Source organism: Aethalodelphis obliquidens, unplaced genomic scaffold, assembly GCF_003676395.1.
Source record: "Aethalodelphis obliquidens isolate GAN/ISIS:26980383/991018 unplaced genomic scaffold, ASM367639v1 scaffold15, whole genome shotgun sequence".
Lineage (NCBI taxonomy): Eukaryota > Metazoa > Chordata > Mammalia > Artiodactyla > Delphinidae > Aethalodelphis > Aethalodelphis obliquidens.
The window spans coordinates 2,628,610-2,647,396 of record NW_020837959.1 but is presented as its reverse complement, the minus strand read 5'-3'; the positions used below and the strand labels follow the sequence as shown (position 1 = coordinate 2,647,396).

The following is an 18,787-nucleotide window of genomic DNA, read 5'->3' as shown; positions in this document are numbered from 1 at the left end:
TCCCGGTTGCCCAGGGGGTGGAGAGGGAACAGCAGATGCTGTGCAGTCGGGATGCAGAGCCCCCAGAACGGGCACAGCTATTTCTGGAGGGTAAATGGGGACGGGGGAGCTCATGCAGGCACTTTGCTCAGGAAGTACAAGTGGGGCGTTAATGAGAGGAAACACTCCCCACTCAGAGGCTGGGGATGGTTCAGAGCCTCCAGAACCAACCTCTCTAGGCACCGCCACGCGAGGGGAGAGGCGCCCTCCTGCAGGTGATGCAGGGGAGACGCAGGCTGCCAGCAAACCCAGGGCAGCCCTGCGTTGGGGTGACCCGTCCCCCTGCGCACAGGGGCTGGTCCCCTGCAGGGAAGCAGGTCTCTCCAGCGTTCACCAGCTGCTAGAGCAAACTTATCTCCAGACTGCTAGGAAATTGTTTCCCTGTCCCAGGGCTGCATTTTCAACGTGGGGAACAAACGTTAAGCTTTAAACAAATCAGTTACAAACAAACGTGAGATGCCCTGAGTACCAGGGAAACGGTGACCTTGAGATGGGTGGCCCAGAGGCTGCGGGTCGGTGTGGGGAGCTCGAGTGGCTGCCCCTCTCCATCCCACCTCACCAGGGCCGGCGTAGAGGCGTAAAGGCAGCCCAGCGGAAAAGGTCCTGGGGTCAGCCTCACTCCGCGACCTGCTCTGGGAAGGGCCAGCTGGGAGGAGGGCGACCTGGTGGGTAATGCCGAGGCTGTAAATGGAACTAAGGCTGTTTCTGTATCATTTCAAAGCGGGGAGAAGCCTTCGCTAGTGGCAGGAGGAGAAAGCTCTTTCAAGCAGCATCGTGAACAGTGGGGCATAGACAGGAAAATTCATTTTCAGAAAAAATAGGCTGGTGAAATATTTCTCTCCATGTCTTAAAGGGAACAGTCTCACGTCTCTGGTGCGATCAGGGTGTGGTTTGGAAGTGGGAGAAGAGCAGACTTGAAATCCTGAAGATCACTGCAAACTCGGTCTCCTTCAGAGCCCTAATTATTACGTATTTCCTGTGTATACATCTTACCTTGTAAGGAGACATGGGTTTCACTACGTCTCCTCCAGAGGGGTCAGAAGAGTGCCTGAAGAAGCAAGGGCATGCCGAGTAAATGCTTGATTATGACCTTCTCAGTGTGCGTCACTTCCTTCTATCAAACCCACAGGGAGACTGAGGGGAATCAGACAAATATAACTCAGATGATGCAAAGGGTAGGGAGCCTCTTATGACACGACTCGTAAGCATCTTAAATCTGGAAAGTTGAAGAGGACGAGAGCTCTGGAGTATGATTTTAACAAAATCCCATGTACTCAAAAGTGACCCTGGGGGACACCTTTTAATACTGCAGAGCAATCATCTCAGATCTAATCAAACTAAATGCTTTTTTTTTTTTTTTTTTTGCATTATACAAATTAAGTTTAGGGTAACTTCTCATGCAAGTCAAAAGGAGGCCGAACACAGATGTATCCTCAGAATGACTGAGAGGAAGGTGTGACAGGAAGATGAGAGATGGGAAAGGACCCCCCTGCACCCTTCTGAGGAGGGTCTGTGTGCTGACGCCGCCCGCGGCCCGGATGGACGAGTGATTCCCGGGCCCGCAGCTCCTTGTGCACGTTTCTCACTTAATCTCTCTCTTAATCGTCTTCAAGGCAACTCTCATGACCCCCACTTGTAACCCAACCATCAACCCCACCCCTGCCTATCGTAAAACTATAGTTTTCAAATCTATAACCTCATTTGATTCAAGTGACAGGTTTCTTCCGCAATAATTCTTTTAACAGAAAATTTCTTAAGGGCTTGATATTCATTTTCATTTATCCTGTACCTCACCTGGTATCTGGAAAATGGGAAGCACACAGTATATGAATGACGAAGAGGTGGATGGGTGGATGAATGGATGGGTGGATGGATGGAAGGATAGATGGATGGAAAGACGAATGGATGAGTGGATAGATGGATGGAAGGATGGATGGATGGATGGGTGGATAGATGGAAGGATGGAAGGATGGAAGGATGGATGGATGGATGGATGGATGGAAAGATGAATGGATGGAAGGATGGATGGATGAATGGATGGGTGGATGGATAGATGGAAGGATAGGTGGATGGATGAATGGATGGGTGGATGGAAGGATGGGTGGATGAATGGATGGCTGGATAGATGGATGGAAGGATGGATGGATGGATGGGTGGATGGATGGATGGAAGGATGGATAGATGGATGGGTGGATAGATGGATGGAAGGACGGATAGATGGATGGATGGATGGATGGAAGGATGGATGGATGGATGGAAAGATGGATGGATGGATGGATGGACGGGTGGATGGATGAGGCCTGCCTGGATGGACAGATGGGAGGGAAGGGGGGGAGGGATGAAGGAGAAGACCATATATTTTTTCTTTGTAGTAAATTTCTGTAAATTACACCCAGTCTGAGACTGTCATCTGGAAGAACTACAAAATAAATATGATCTAAATTTGCAAAGCTTACAAATTTATTAGTGGCTTGTGCAGTAACTTTTCCTTTGATGTTTCTGTGGCAAAACTAGCAACAAATTAATAAAAGCTTAATTTTTATACAAATAGTTTTATTACAAATTTGAATTTTTAAGAAATACACATTTAAAGAAATTACACAAAAGGCCTTAGTAGTCTTAAAAACGTTTTGGAGACTTTTAGTAAAATGTCGTTTCAGGCATAGTGGTCCAATTCTGCTCTCCTGCAATGCATCCGCTCCCCTGCTGAAGTCTGAACACAACTCACGAAAAACCAAGGAAGCCGCCTGAATGTGCTTACAGGTAAAAATACTGATATTCTGATTCGACAGAGTTATTTCTCACACCAGGCTGCAGAATGAGGAATAGTCATAAAATGAAGGCCTTTTAAGTTTGTTGCTTTTGAAGTCAAGTCATTCAGTTTGTGATTAGTGTTTAAAACCCTGAAGATATTTCATACAGAATAAAAACAAGAAGCTCAAAGTACATGTCTTCCTGTAATAGACACCACATCCGTGAAGCCGGGTTTGGTTTTGGTAACGCACAATTTTTGGTTTGGAGGTGAACAATGAAAACTGGTGTTTCACATTCAATACCCTAGTGTTTAAAAATCTCTGTTAAAGGACAACACAGGCTTTTAAAGGAAGAAACTATGTAAGCTTTATTTTAACAGTGGAAATGAAACTACAACTTGACCTGCCTAATTGCTGACATCTATATAAATTACTAAAATATATATATATTTCATTTCTGCCTACTTTGGGGACCATCTTTATTCCACAGGAAATCCGGGACTTTTGCAGAAGCAGCTGCAGAGTACCAAACAGAGCAGAAAGACCGAAATTTCTCTTTGGTGGGGCGGTCGGAGGACAGGGCTACTAGGCCCCCGTCCTTCCCTTTGGAGGTTCCAACCACCGGCTTAACACGACTATTATTTGTACAGACTGAGGGACCTGAATTCTGAAACAGTGAGACAGTGATATCAACAGACGTTTCACCTGGGGTGTGAAACGGATCTGTTATAATACAAAAATGCAAACGGGCTTCGCCCAGGTTGGAAGGTCCCACAGCCCTCCTAGCACCCTTTGGTTTTTCTGATGGGTCTCACTTCACACATCAGTGCACTGGACTGTAGAACAGACATATTTTTTATTTCATCAGGAGTGCCACTTGGGACTTCACTACGGGCAGCTTATCGTGGTCTTGGATTCTCCTTCAGCAAAGTAGAGGCCAATGAAGCAGGGTGTGTTAGTTATGCAGATTCCTATCAGGCACCTTACAGTTTTCATACTGGACAGTGAGGTACACAGGATATATTTCTAGAGTTCGTTGCTGTTAGAAGGAGGGAAGAGGGCGGAGTAGCACCATGTTGTGAAGTAGCTGAGGGCCGGCTTCGTTATGTTCTCCGCATGCACACTTGACAGCGACTGACATGCGTGCGCAGCTCTCCAGCCTTCAAGGTGGACGGCGTGGGCTTCCTGAAAGGCAGCACAGAAGTCAGTGTCACCGCGTGGCTCAGGCCAGCTCCTCGGCCCTCCCTCCCATCAGAGATCCCCGAGGAACCAGCCTTCACCCTGCCGCTGAGCGGGTACCGCGCTGGGGGCGTCCCATGGCCTCGGTAACGCCTACAAGTTATCGTCTGCATCCACCCTCGGGCCAAGGGTACAAGGCGAGTGAGGGCACAGCCAGAGTCACCCACGTCTGTCTGACCCCAAAGTCTCAGCCACTCCCCACCACAGACCCTGCCTCTTCAAACTATAGGTTAACCTTTGGTTTTCTCTTCTCAACTCGGTCATGAACACCCCCAGACTAGGAAGATGTTCTTCTCTGAGGCACTTCACACACATCCTAAGTGCTCATTAAATCATTGCTGAATGACAGAATGAGCAACAGATCTGGAATAATCAACCAGACCTCAAAATACATTCGTAACTTTTGAAAGTTGTTCACGCAGGTGGTCGGATTAGAGCCCCAAGACAGGGGAAGACATTTAGTGTTCCAAATGCTTCCTTTATCCTAGGAATTCTGTTCTTTGACTATTGGAGAAGTGAAGTCTGAACTAAAATGAGTACTCATCAAATCTCATTCAAATTAAAGTAGCCATGTAATAAGAGTACCTTGTCCTAAAATTGAGGTGGCTTACGTTAGCAACTTCGGTGAAAATCCTAGTGCCCCCAAGTTATTTAAATTAATGGGATCTTACCTAGTTTTGTTTAAGAAGGCATTTCAGTTAATTGTACCAGGATGCTGGTTCAGAAAAAACCCCAAAAAACAAAAAGCCCATTGTCACCTGTTAACCCTATAATGGGCAGCCCCGGGGGCTGGCGCTCATTTCGGTAGCTAATGGTCAAATTCTATCTGGAGAGTTGACGTCAAGTTCCCAGTTGCCTAGAAAGTCTCGTGTGAGCTACTAGAAAGGCACCCGGTAGTTTTTTGACGCTTAGAAATTTATGAGTAGTGAGCGTGTTGCTTCACCTTCATGATCTAAACTAGAAAGAGACAGGGTCATAGCAGAGGTCCACAGAATTCTCTCTGAAAAGGCTTATCTCCAGGGCCGAGAAGCACTTATTTGGGGGACTGAACAGTAAGTAATTGTTCAGCCCCATCGGCGCCCGGCGGCCGCTCCAGCAGGGCTGCAGCTGGTACTAAGGACCGGACAGAGGCCTCATTATGTGTTCCCGTCCAGTACAGACTGGGCCCCGCTCCAAACTAACTTCAAGGTCAACGGCCACTTGGGACCATTGTTTTAAAGGTGAAATTTTGGTAATGGAAACGAAAGAAGAGGTTCTCCGTATCCATTTCCGTGGCATTTGTGCCGAAATTAATTTTCATGCGCAGGCCTGAGAAACGGTCACTGATAGGTCGCAGTATGTACATCCAATTCGGCATCATAAACCCCATGAAAATCAAGGCTATTCACTGTCTCTCTCCCTGCTGGTTAAAGGTGCAATGCTTTAAAATGCTCTGTTTGCAGATGTTAGTTGCCTTAATGACGTTGCCGTGGATTCATCTTGAAACACTGAAAACTGAACTTTTTTCTTTCAGGCTCTTCAGCAATGGACGAAGGAAGCCTGTCACCTAAGCTCTGCTTTGAACATGGTCTTCATTATCCGCCCCCGTAGAACAGAACCAAATATCTGTTCCTATCCTATCCTATCCGTGGAAGGAGCCTTCCTAAGGATTGCTGTAGAACCGTCTTTGGGACTTGGCACCGGAGCACGTGTATGGACCATGGATGACTGAAAATAAAAGCCACCGGGGGGGGGGGGGGGGGGGGGGCACTTTACTTGAACATCTGGCCTCTTTCTATCGTGGCAAGCCAAAAGCTGTAAGCGTTTGCATAGTAATTGCAAGTCCCGCGGCCGTGGCACTCGATGAAGGGGGCGCTTCTGAACTCTTCCAGACAGGACCCAGGGGAGGCCAGGGCTTGGCCAGAACCTTCTGCTCCGGCGCTGGTGTGCTGCGGGGAAACAGGAGCTGTGAGCCAGAGGTGCCCGCCCACCCCGACGGGCTTCCCGGGCCCCAGGGAAGAGCCGGGATGCTCCCTCCCGGAAAGCCGCCCTCTGTCTCCCGAGGCCACCGGGGAACACACTGGCAGCCACACCGCCCCATGGCCTCACGCCGGGCACACCCAGTGCCAGGAATCAGCCGACCGCTCCTCCCGGGGGGGTGGGGGGAGGGCGGGAGGCGACTGGTCCAGCTTCACCAGCATTTCAACAAACGCTGTCCTCACTGTTTTCTTCTTGGAACACTGAAACCTCTTCTAACTTGGGGCGTGAGATGACAGCCAAAATGTGTGGAGGATGCTGGGACCAACTGATGTGACATCACACTTTCTAAACGAAATTATACGGGGTCATCGAAATCCTCTGTTTGCCACATTAGGTAGCAAAATCCTTTATTATTTGCTACGTTAGGTAGCAAAATCCTTTACTTGCTACATCCTTTATCCATTTTCTTTTCTTTAAGAAGAGAAAACTTAAACAAGAGAAAGAGGGAAAAGAAAGCTACTGTGGTAACTGTTTGTTCAGTTGGGTTGAAGTAGGCTCACCTGTCCTCAGAAACCAAGACGTAAAATGAATGACGTACAAATGGAAGATGTGGCAAGACCTCTACAGGACGGCTATTACGGACCTAAGAAAAGTGAACTCTGGAATTTCAGAGCCATAAGGGACCTCTGAGGACAAAGCGAACGCCCTTGGTTCCCAGATGAGGACCCCAGGATCCCAGAACATTCCAGATCACACTTCCCAGGCAAAGCTGAGATGGGAACAGGCCTCTGGAGGCTGCCACATCTGAGCCCCTCAGATTCACCACAAAGCCCCCAGGCTCAGCAGGGATGGGATGCCTGTTCTCCAGAACCTCGTCATTTTGATTTGCTCTTGGTTTTGAGAAATTAGGGGCAATCGTTGTTCAGATCCTTGTATGACCCCAGGACAAGGGACGGGGAAGTGACAGAGTGCTTTCCTCCATTCTTTACTCCTTGGATCAAGGGCCTCTTCTGTCAAACTGAGACTCCATCTGGTATTTCTGATGATAATGGAGTCGAAAGTCCAATCTGTCTTTGAGTCAAAGCTGTACGCTTACATCATCGCGAGCATCTTGGTTTCTCTACACCATAGTTCTAACCTTTCTGGCTTTCTTGATAAAGGAGTCGCCAGGCAGTATTTAGAATGATCGAAACGACTTGCTAAATTGTGTTGTTGCAGTTTTCTGGGCCTGTTGAAGAGTCTAAATGCGGGATCTTCAACCCAGGAAATCCCAGCATCCGACTGGTGAGAATCCAACACACAAGCATGTGAAGAACTGCTTTTCTGGAAACTTCTACACTTGGAATAACTTACAGCAGAAGAAAACAGTTAAGAGGCCACTTTCCCTGTCAATCAAATAACAAGGCTAATGTTGATTGGGGGTCACAGGTACGTAGACCTGGCCACACCTGGGCATGTGCAGATGGGGCTGGGCTTACGGTGGTGACGTGGGACATGTTTGTGGGGGTCGTCTACCGGGACTGATTCAGGTGTAGCCTGGTCGTCCAAGCTCAGAGCTTCTGTGTTTTCAATCAGTACTTTAAACTGAGGCGATGAAATAAGAAACGACAACGGATCTCAAAAGGGTGCTGTGTTTCCTGTTCTAATTGGCTTTTGGGAGAAAGGGAGCATCGGGGGGTCTGGCATCCGGGGCAGCTGGGCAGTAGGAGAGCAGACTCACGCGGGAGGGGTGTGGACCCTCGGGCCCCTGACACCGGCCGGTGCCCCCGCTCTCTTCCTGACTCTAGCTTCTGCTTTGGGGCTTGCAAGCGTTTCGGTAAATGTGTGCCCACCACGGGCGCGCCCTCCCCTTCCCCCCGGGAGGCGCTGACTCGGAATCTCATCGGGTCACCCAGCTACCTAGGCCCAGAACAGCCACTCCGTGGAAGAGGAGGGCTCTGAGCCTCCCAGGGGAGCAGGCCAGGCTCCTGGGGACGCTCTGCAGGGGGCCCCAGGAGCGAGGGAAAAGAGGTGGGGTGATTGCGGGCAGCTCTTTGGGGGAAACACGGAGTTTCCCCAAACACTCACCATCACAAAGGAGTAGCCAATCCAGAGTGAGGACCAGCCGCTGGGGCACTGCGGGATCTGGATCGTCTGGCTGTGCACAGCCATGACCATGGCCGGGGCCTCACACACAGCACACCTGGAAGGCACGGAGCGGAGACGCTCAGCACAGCCGAGCGGGGCCTCCACCGGCTCGCCCCTCTTCCCCGTGATCTGCGCTCCGTCTCGCCACTCCATCTTTCTGACCCAGTGATGTGTTTTACCAAACAGATCAGGTGTCCCCTGCTTGGACTCTGAGGCTTAGGGTCTTCTCACTGGTTTGATAAGCCTGCCTCAGTGTTAAAACATGAAGCTAAAACCAGACCCAACCCTTGTCATTTAGCCATCTACTCTGTAGCAGGAAGGAAACTGGAAGGCCAGGTTGTAATAGGGACCGTCTCCTGAGGCGCTGGGGCTGCAGGAGACTTTTGTGTTCTCCTTTGTGTATTTCAGAGTCTTCCAGTGTTTCAGCAATGAGTGTGGATTTCAGCAAACACGATGAATGCTCCAGAAAAACGAGATGGTGCCATCCAAGGGCTACCGCTTGCGGAACACGGCGACTTGTTTTAAGCCCTGAATCATCTTCCATGTGAGAAGAACATTTAGTGGATTACAGTAACTAAGACAGATAACAAACCCAGGGCTGGCTGTCCATGTGAGCCTCTTCCGGAGACTCTCTCCAGACCTGGAACCAACAGACCAGTGAGAGGGCTCTGCCCCAGGCCGGATTGGACGTTCTCCAAGCCAGGCTGGCTCGTGCGCAGCCGCCGGGACTGCACCCAAGGATAAATGACAGCAACACACAATGTTCTGACTCAGACCTGCTCTACTAAGCGACCCTTTGATGGTGGGATAACGTTTTGTTGAAAAAAAAAAATTTAAACATCAACAGTAAAATAATTATATTCAAGTCACAAACTGAACAGAGTGCTAACAGTTTTGATAAATGACTATAAATGGTGTTAATAATTACACCTAGTTACGCTGGAACATTTGCATGAAAATGGATTAGGAGTGTGAAGGGGGCCGAAATGAGTCATTCGGTTTCCCGTGTGCGCGTGCGTGTGTGTGTGTGTGTGTGTGTGTGCGCGTGCTATTTTCTATTTTATTCACACAAATGCAGATGAATTAAGGGGCTCAGCTAAACAACAGTGGCTGAAATTGGCCTTCTACATCTGCCGCCGTCTGCCTGCCAGACACAGGAGCAGACATACAGCACAGAGGAGAGTGCTTCATGTCAGGCTCTCTCTGGGCTGGCGGATTCAAGCCGCTGCAGAGACGTGGTCTGGACCCCGTCCGATGGGTGCCAGGGGACAGAAAATCACAGATCTAACAAGCCAGGAGGTCCCTTAAAATCCATACACTCTCATTCCCCATATTACCTATGAGAATATGAGACCACAGTTAGTTGTGTCAAAAGGCAGAATTAGAACACAGTTCCTACTCTCATACCAGTGGTCTTCAATCTAGAACAATTAAACAGTCCGTAGTTTTTGATGATTCATGTCTGCAGAGAGTCGGAAAGTGCTTAGAAAATTTTGTCAGGATGACAGCAGAAAAGTTGGTACTTTTTCTGCTTAAGAGGAAGGATTTTGTTATTAACTCTTTCTAAAATTAAGCTTTAGGACGTCCCCAAAAGGGAGACCTCAGAAGGAACCTGTGAGTCCTGAGAAGTCGTCAGAAACCACTAAGTTAAAGTAACCGTGGGACGTGGGCGCTCAGAGACCCAGAGGAATGGGCAGCATTATTACAAAAGGGGATGTGAGGTGTGTGTGCTTTCGGAGCAGTGACTTAAAGGATGTGACTTCTGAGGTCACATCAGACACCGTGCATCTGTGGGTCAGTTAACAGGGAGACGTGAAAACCCCGAAATGGGCAGCGCTGGGGCGTTTAAACAACTCGTGGTAACGGGTCCACAGAGAAAAGCAAGTCTCAGACTTGAGGCTCCCCCTGGACCTGTTTCTGGAATGTCCTAAACACATCCCAGAGCCCAGTGTCCCAACCAGATCAAGGTCAATGTCAATTTTATCAAGATGGTAAATAGGAGACAAAAACGAATAACCATTTTCTACCTGTTGTCCAAGGAAAGCTAAACAGAAACACAAAGGTGATTAGTGGTTAGTTCCTGTTCTTGTGCACCCAGCATGGTTCTGAGTGAGAAGAGGCAGCACAGCTCAGCCCCCAGGGACCCCGACACATGGGAAGGACATCTGTGTTTTGAGAGGTGCCTCTCTGGAAGTTACCAATGACTCTTCCCATTTTAAGACCCATGAGATAAGTTTTCTTACAGCTCAAAAGAAAAATCTTAGAAAGCTGTCAGGAGATATTTTGAGGTAAAGCCATCAAAAACCTGATTTTTCGGGCTTCCCTGGGGGCGCAGTGGTTGAGAGTCCGCCTGCCGATGCAGGGGACACGGGTTCGTGCCCCGGTCTGGGAAGATCCCACATGCCGCGGAGCGGCTGGTCTCATGAGCCATGGCCACTGAGCCTGCGCGTCCGGAGCCTGTGCTCCGCAATGGGAGAGGCCACAGCGGTGAGAGGCCCGCGTACTGCAAAAAATAAACCCCTGATTTTTCCAATAGGCATCTCCCAGCCTTTCTGGTCCAGGTCTATGCGGTACATTCTTTTAACAAGATTGTTCTGTGAGGACCAGCCTTCCACACTCTGGAGCTACGGACCCCATAAGTGACCAGTCCACCCCGAAGTAGGTGGTGACCATCCAGTGACAGGTGGTCACCACGCGGGGTGCTGGGCTGCCCCAAGCACCCACCCCGTCCCGCCTCCCCTCTGACCCCAGACACCTCTGAGCCCACATCACTAGTCTTTCTTCCTATTCAAAAGCTGCTATTTCTCTAAAGGAAACAGAAAAGCTTCCATTCCTCCTCACTCTCACTTTCCTAAGGAAAACTTGTCCTGCCTTGTCATTCTTTTCACCCTTTGCTATCTTCGCGTGTAAAAGTGAAATTAGAGACTAGCTTCTCAGTCAAACAAGTTCACACCTTTGCCACTGTTCTATTGCTTCTCAGTATAGTTAAGGAAGCAACTTTTAATTAGAAGGAAAGAGGCAAACGTAGGAAAATCGTGTACTTTTCGGTCACAATCATTTCCATTTCCCATTTTATTTCCTACCAGGAAGACTCTTGGGGACCTGAAAACATACCCCAGACATTAATTAGTGTGGAAAGCACTTAATTTGGGAAGTCGCTCAAACACATGCAATCTCAGTGGGTACCATATCACCTCAAGAGTGCAAAGACTGGCGGGGTGGAAGAGAATGAGAAGAATCTTAGGATGTACACGTTAGTGTGCACGATACTTCAGTACCATCTTTCATATCTAAAGCACAGACATACAGTATGTCCGTGGTGTCATCATTTCCTGGGGACCGCATTATACCCACAGTTAAGTGCCACTGAACTGTACACTTAAAAATGGTTAAGACGGTACATTTTACGCTATGTGTTATGTTACTTTATGTTACTGTTTTACTACAATTAAAAAATAAAAACTTTTTAAAAATTTCTTGGAGGTGATTCCAAAAAATATATCTTAAAAGACTCCTTAGGGAGATAATTATTTAAGAAAGAAAAACGCTGCAAAGCTGTTCTAAAGTTTGCCGGGGACTCCAGCGACACGGCTGGTTCATGGCAGGGAAGGCAGCCACCCGGTGAGTCACACAAGATAACACGCCTTGTTCCAAAGCCGGGCCTTATCTCACCAAGGGTTTGCACTAAAACTTTTTAAGAAGATAAGCGACTTTTACGCCCAATTATTTGTATGGCTGATTTCTGTTACAAAACTCAGGTATCACAATTAGTAAACGGAATGGCAATAGATCAAATGTTTGGGGGCAAATGGAAAAACACAGAAATAACCTCTGCCCTGGCTGTGAGCTGCTTTTCTCTGTCAGTTGTATGTGTACTCCGATGGGCTGCACTCACCTGCTGATGAAGGGCCTGATGCCCTCCCCGGTGATGGGCGCCATGGACATGGGCATAGGCTCCGGGGTGGACAGCCAGTACGAGTAATCATTTCGGGAGGCGAAGTTGCAGACGTTGTTGATGTTACAGAAGAGGAAGGGCATCGTGCTGAACTTGCGCAGACAGCTGCCCGCCGTGCCTGGGGACGCAGGGAGAAGACATTGCTCATCATTCCCAGTCTGCCTCGACACAGAATGCAAGTGAGCTAGCTAATAAAGACATCTATCCCACCCATCCGCTAAGGTGGAAATAAAAATGTTTGCCAATTACAGAAAGAAGGAAATAAATGTACCAAACAGACTAGTATGATTGGAAATGAGCATTCAATTCAATGGGAAGTGATCCGGGCCAAAGGGAAACCATCGAGAATTAGCAGGATGAACAGAAACAAAGCCGTTCGTCGGTAGAGAGAGACCTTTTCCTGCAGCTGAATTCTAGAAGGAACTTAACGTGCAGCTCCTTGTACCACAGCTAGTAACTCACTGGACCGCGTCTTTCATGAAATGCAGAGCTGTCCTTATACATGTTTGCAACCTCAGGGAAAGTGAGAGGTGTATAACATTAAAACATGATTTGGTGGAGCAGATCCGGAGAGGATTAAGAGAATGACGACAAACACACAACCCTCTATTGATCTAAACTAATAGAAGGACAGAGGAACTTTGGACAGGATAACGTGGACATTTTTTAAAACAGCAACAGTAAAGCTGCTCTATTTTATGACTATAAATGCAAACTGTGAAGTGTGTACTCCAGATACCTTGATCCTACTTGATAATTGGAAGAAGACGTCAAAAGTTTTATTAATTTAAAATTTTCAAAGAGTCACAGCCTTTATGTCCGCCTGGCTTCCCATTAGTAATATGGTGGCTGTCGGTAAGGATGGCCCACTTGGTAAGGATGGAGGGAAACAGGACTCTTTTCCTTGACTAGGTCTCGGTGACACTCCGAAACGCAGGACCAGAGCGGGAACGCAGCCCAGCACCACCCAGCGCTGGACACGCGACGTGGAATGAACACACCCATCTGCAGATGCCTCACCCAAGTCCTGGCCGTGCGCCCGCTCATTGCCTTGTACGTAGAGCAGAGAGTACCCATGGTAGAGGATTTTGGTCCCAGGAGGACACTGGGGGTCATCTATCGTCTGACTGTGCCTGGTCACGAGGAAGCCGTGATCAACAGACGGGGTGCCCGGGGGACCCATGGATCCCGGCAACCCATCAGGGCCGGGTGGACCCGGGAAGCCTCTTGGACCTGAAAGACAGCAGAGAAATACGCTTCCTCAGTTACAAACAGGCGAGACTCAGTACAACCAGCACCTCCCTCGTGCCACCTCAGCTTCTCCCCTCTGCATCCCACCTGGAGATGTTTTATACGCATGGTGCTCGGTGCAAAGCAGAAGCTCATAAACTCAGTCCAATGAATAAATATGTGAAAATATAACTCTATGAATAAAGGAAGTAAATGACGACTCCACGCACGTATTCATGCAGCATTTGGGAGCTCCTCTGAGGGAGGATTATTATAGGATGATTAAAACAACCGTCTTTTAAGGTAGCTTCCCAGCCTTAGTGGCCCAAAGCCAGCATATGGAATCAAGGCTGGAAGGAAGCTCCCGTGCAGGGTGTCCTCCTGTCCCCTGGGCGACCACGCTGCCTGCAGGCTGTTCACAGGCCTCCTGCTGGCTGGGCGCTCTGTCTACTTAGTTGCACCCTCAGCCTTTGGCATCCCAGACGCGATGGGACCTCTGAGGTCCTGCTTCTTGGGAAGCAGATCAACTTTAGTTCACGCCAGTCAGTGGCCTTCTGGCACCATCATCTGCTCCCCTTGCCCTTTGCTGAAATGGAGTGTCTGAGCTGCAGACTCTTAGAAAACCAGATAGGGCCATCCCTACTGGCCTTCTTTCAATAACGGCTGGGAGGCACTGAGCTCTGATCAACATGTCTCCCTACACAGAAAAGAATGATGGCAACCTTTAGCTCCTCCGTAAGATCCTGTTTCTCCTAAGAAACAAACTTCTATGCAAATCTTTCAAGAAACACTTCCTTTTGCAGGTTTCCACGTGCCTGGGCCTAAGGCTTCTAACCCGAAGATGCAGATCGAGGGCAGTGAGGTTGGGACAGCACAGCAAACCTACCAGGAGGTCCAAAGGGTCCTGCCTCTCCTTTCTGGCCAGGGGCCCCATCAAACCCGGGAATACCTGGTGGCCCAGGTAAGCCCACAGATCCTGTCACACCTAAAGAGAGGAGAAAGAGTTCATGATCCGGTTGTGGAGAGCAATAGATAGGCCGTATCTGCTTCTTCCCTTTTGAAATGTCTTCTTCGGCCCCCTGAGAGGGACGCACAGGGCCTCGGACTACAGGTGGGAAAGCCTTCCCAGAAAGCCAGAAGGTTAACGCACACTCTGCAGACTGACACCCACACGGGGTGCCTCATCTCGGAATTGGGGGTTCTCCCCGGCTTCTTCCTGTTGTTCTTCTTCTTATTTGGCACACAGTTTGGGGAAAGGCAGTCACATGGGGGTGGGGAGAGATCTGATGCATTTGTATTTTCTCAGGTGTTTCCCCCCTCTCGGCCACGTTCTGGTGTCTCAGATAATGTTTAGGCACCGGGTTTACTGACGTGGGTAGTTTTTTTGTTTTCATGTTTGTGGTTTATTCCTAGGTGGTTAAAACAAATTTTCATGGATGCTACCTTTCTACTCTAAACGTTCTCATTCTTTATCTTCCATCTCCACTCCTCAGCAATAGCTTTGGAAGTAAGGAGTGTTTAGCCCCAATAATCAGAAAGAGTCTAGCTTAAGGTGTCCGGGAACCACAGGGATTTGCACAGATCTTGGCCACTTGGGTAGAGCTTTTGGGCCGCTGTGGAGAACACCCATCCCTACAATTCTGGATTGCTGCTTCCTGCAGTCCCCTATCTCCTGGCCGGGAGAGATGCTTTTCCCATTCCTTTGCCCATGTTTTTCTAAGTGAACATAGACGTATTGAGTTGTGTGCTGCCCTAGCTTTTCTTGGATTTCTTTTTCTGACCTTGTTAGGCCTCTTCAGAAACTTCACGTGGTTTTGACATACACTGAAGGAAGGTAAGAAAGTCATCTTCAAATACGTGTTTACACAGTCACCGCCCAGAGGCTGTTGTGAGACATGCGGGTGAAGAGGAAACGCCGCCCGGGTCAGCTCCCTCCCGCCTCCACAGCCCTCTGCACAGCGCGGTTATTCCTACCTTGTTGTCCTTTGGGGCCTGGAGGTCCCTGAAGCCCTTTCAGACCTGCGGGGCCCTCAGGACCAGGGAGCCCTGGCTCCCCTTTGATGATGTCGTATGGACCCGGGGGGCCCGGGGGACCAGGAAGACCTGTGGGAATCAGGGCAGCCACTGGTCAATTTCACAGTCCACATTCAGGGCAGAAACAGCTTCTGACATGAAACCCAATCAAACGCAGTGCTTCTCAAAAGGAGAATCACGATCAAACACACGAGGGACCAGATCCTCACGACGAGACACACGGGCATCTGCGCGTCTCTATTATCTAACCTAGAATCCTGAATCCTCGGGACTGGAACAGACCTCGGGGTCACCAGTGTCAAATGTGCACTCAGATCTGGAGGTCCTGATGGACCCCTGACCCAAGGGGAAGCTCATCCCCCTCAAGGAACCACCCCTTCCCTGGTGGGGAGCTCCACCAGGTGAAATTGGGACGTTTTTCTCGTACGTATCCGAGATCTGCCTTACTGCACGCCAGAACCACTGGTCTTAATCTTTCAGTGCCGAGTAAACGTAAACCTCCTCCTGCCTGACGGGCCCTGAAGCACACAGAGCGGCCACGTGAAGCCGGGGGCCTCGGGTCTCCCGCAGCCGCCCTCTCCTCCGTTTCCTCGCTCCTCCCACGTTTCCCCATTTATTTTCTCCCCGAACAATCCACTTCTCAGTGCATTCTGGTTGCTCACTCCCTCTCTTGAAACACCGTCTTGAAAACTAAACGCAGCGCTCGAAATAAGCTCTGACCCGCAGAGACCAGGATGGGATGCAGACTCCCTCAGACCACTTCCTTCTGAGACCAGCTGTGTCTCCGGAGCCGCTCGGCACGTCTGGCTCCCCGTGGAGAAGCCAAGGCAGCCCCTTTCTTAGAAAGAACTCCATGCTGTCCGGCCACAGTTTGTTCAGCCCGCAAGACAGGACTTCGTTCCTGATTTTTACGGCTGATTTCCGCCTGCCCTCAGAGCCTGTGAGCTTCTGTCTCTCACCCCTTTCCACTGGATTTATCTCAGGCACAGACTTAACAAACTTGACTTTCAGGACAAGTCATTGGTAAAAATGTCAACTAGATTAGCCAAATATAGGAACCCTGCCAAGTGGCCAAAGAATTTTCAACTGCTGTTTTCTAATGACCAAATTCTCTTACCTTTAGTTCCAGGGAAACCTTGGTCTCCTTGGTCACCTTTAACTCCCTGAAGGCCAGGGAGGCCTTTCTGCCCTGGAGGAAAGTAAAACACTGTCTTTGCACAGAATTCCAAACAAAAACCGTGTGTGTGTGAATACACACAGCATATACATATATGCACATACATGTACACATATGCTTATGTGTACATATACACACCTACATACATATACACGTATAATACACGCATACACACACACAGTGAACACATTTCCAATTTATGCACGTGGAAGAAAAGAACATTACTTGTAGTCAGCTGTGTAAAACTTTTGATGAAACTCTTCTTTCTAAAACCCAGAGGTCACATTTTTCCAAACATGCAGCAAACCATAAAATGGTCACAACCAGTGGACGGGCACGTGATTCTATTTTGGTCACGATCTGGTTCACACGTGTCCCCAACTAGACCACAAGATGCCTGCAAGCTGAGAACTTGTTGTATTCACCTTTCATTCATATGTACCTGATGCTGCAGTAAAAAAAAATCAAAGTGCCTGGAAGCTGGTAGGCACCCAATAAATATTTGCTTCAAACATTAAAAAATTAATGAATGGCCCAAGTCCATGACTTCTCACTGAGATGCAAATGATCTACTGATTCTTAGTATGAAAATCAGAATGTCTTTATGCTGCTATGCGTGGGATTCTACACACGGGGCAGCCCCCTAGAAACGGCATTTTAATTTGAAGAGAACAGGATCTTGTGCTGCAATGCTAGGTCTATCAACAGGAAAGCACCAGGGGCCGCGGCTCTGGTGGCAGGTAAATGTGTCTTCAAGCGGCATCTCCCTTATGTCTTACCTTGAAACCCTGGAACTCCTGGAGGTCCCATATCACCCTTAGCACCTGTAGCTCCTGGAGAGCCACCGATCCCCTAGACACACAAAGAGAACGTCAGTCGGGAACGGCTCGGGAGACGTAGGTCCCTCAGGCAACGGGTAGTCAGGAAGTTGGGAACAGCCCCTCCATGTTCTGAAGGAGCTCTGTGAACAAATGTTGCCTGTGGTTGCTAAAAGATGTAAAAAGAAGGACAAAACCTGTGTGTGTGCCTAAATTAGGGAGCTGGAAATTGCAGCAACTTGCTTCAGTCACTCTGTCCCTTCTGCTTGTCCGCCTGTGTGGTAAATTCCAGGAGCAGGTGTAAATCTTACAGCCCACTGCCCCCACCCCATAGCACGATGCCATGAACAGAGTCGAAACTCCCTAAACATTTGTCATGGCAACATCTCAATCTATTAACACCAAAGAATCTTTCTGGATGACTTTACTCCCAACACTCAACCAGAGTGATTTTTCTTTAAAATTAGCTTTGCATCTTTTCTTAAAAGTGCTTTTAAATATGGAAAAAAAAAACCATAAAAGATACTAAAGAAGGATTATTTTCCTTTATAATACAGTGATATTTTTGTATTTAAAAAATAGGATCTTAATTTCTAGATATTTCAACATAGTTGTTCCTTTCTCAGTATATAAAAAGTTGTAATGTTTCTTTGCTTTACCCTATTTTAAAAGGTGCCGTAAGCAAAATTACATGCACAAATCTACATATGTGTACATACAATGCACATATTATACATAGAGAGAGACAGACACTGAATGGCACTAGGAATAGGGATATATTTCTATGTTACTGAGGCTTTCTTTTTGCATCATTTGTATATAGATTTTTAAAGCCAGGCATTGAACTATAATCTCCAGTAGTATAACGTTTCACTTTTGATGGTTTGTGTAAAACTAGATTGTAAAAAGTTTTGTAATAGGTGCCTACCATGATGCCAGTAAAGATGGCCGATTACTTGCCAGAGAGAAGGGGCTGATTCAGGGAGGATCTGGGAGTGTCACACACATGAATACACACATACACACACAAGTATTATCTTATTGATCCTTTTCAAAAACAAGACCTGCCAAGGGACAACTCACCGGCATGCCCTGGAATCCTGGGTCTCCCTTGGGCCCTGGAGCCCCAGGAGTGCCCGGCCAGCCTGGGTTTCCCTTGTCACCTTTCAGCCCATCAAGCCCAGGGAGCCCTGGAGGCCCCATGGGTCCCGGAAGCCCTAATGGGAGACACAGAAGTCCCACGTTTGAGGTCAGAGGGTGGTTTTATGTGTAAGTGTCACTGGGCTGTGGTCATCACCACTGCCACCCAACTGTCCCCAACTGTATACAACAACATCATATTATGCAGCATGGGCCCTGAAGACATCCAGGCAGGTCCTAGAAGGAAGAGTCTCCTCGACAGGCAGTAAACGTCGATATAAACACCACAGTCTCAGAGTCAAGTGCCCTGTGGTCT

General features: G+C 48.5%; 1 protein-coding gene across 2 annotated transcripts in view; it reads right to left on the bottom strand.

The window, feature by feature from the left end:
• Positions 1 to 2,575: 2,575 nt before the first annotated feature.
• The window catches only part of COL4A1 (collagen type IV alpha 1 chain), a 148,916-nt gene continuing 132,704 nt past the window's right edge, over positions 2,576 to 18,787 (bottom strand). The window contains exons 43-52 of one of the 2 annotated variants that reach the window (XM_027115842.1): positions 18,415 to 18,548; positions 17,293 to 17,365; positions 16,454 to 16,525; positions 15,277 to 15,405; positions 14,189 to 14,287; positions 13,093 to 13,305; positions 12,013 to 12,190; positions 8,058 to 8,172; positions 5,787 to 5,959; positions 2,576 to 3,977 (exon numbers count right to left, since the gene is read on the bottom strand). In XM_027115842.1, coding sequence (XP_026971643.1) covers positions 3,896 to 3,977; positions 5,787 to 5,959; positions 8,058 to 8,172; positions 12,013 to 12,190; positions 13,093 to 13,305; positions 14,189 to 14,287; positions 15,277 to 15,405; positions 16,454 to 16,525; positions 17,293 to 17,365; positions 18,415 to 18,548 — 1,268 coding nt within the window. In that variant the 3' untranslated portion in view covers positions 2,576 to 3,895. The remainder of the gene's footprint in view (positions 3,978 to 5,786; positions 5,960 to 8,057; positions 8,173 to 12,012; positions 12,191 to 13,092; positions 13,306 to 14,188; positions 14,288 to 15,276; positions 15,406 to 16,453; positions 16,526 to 17,292; positions 17,366 to 18,414; positions 18,549 to 18,787) is intronic. The other variant, XM_027115843.1, reaches the window with a different exon arrangement.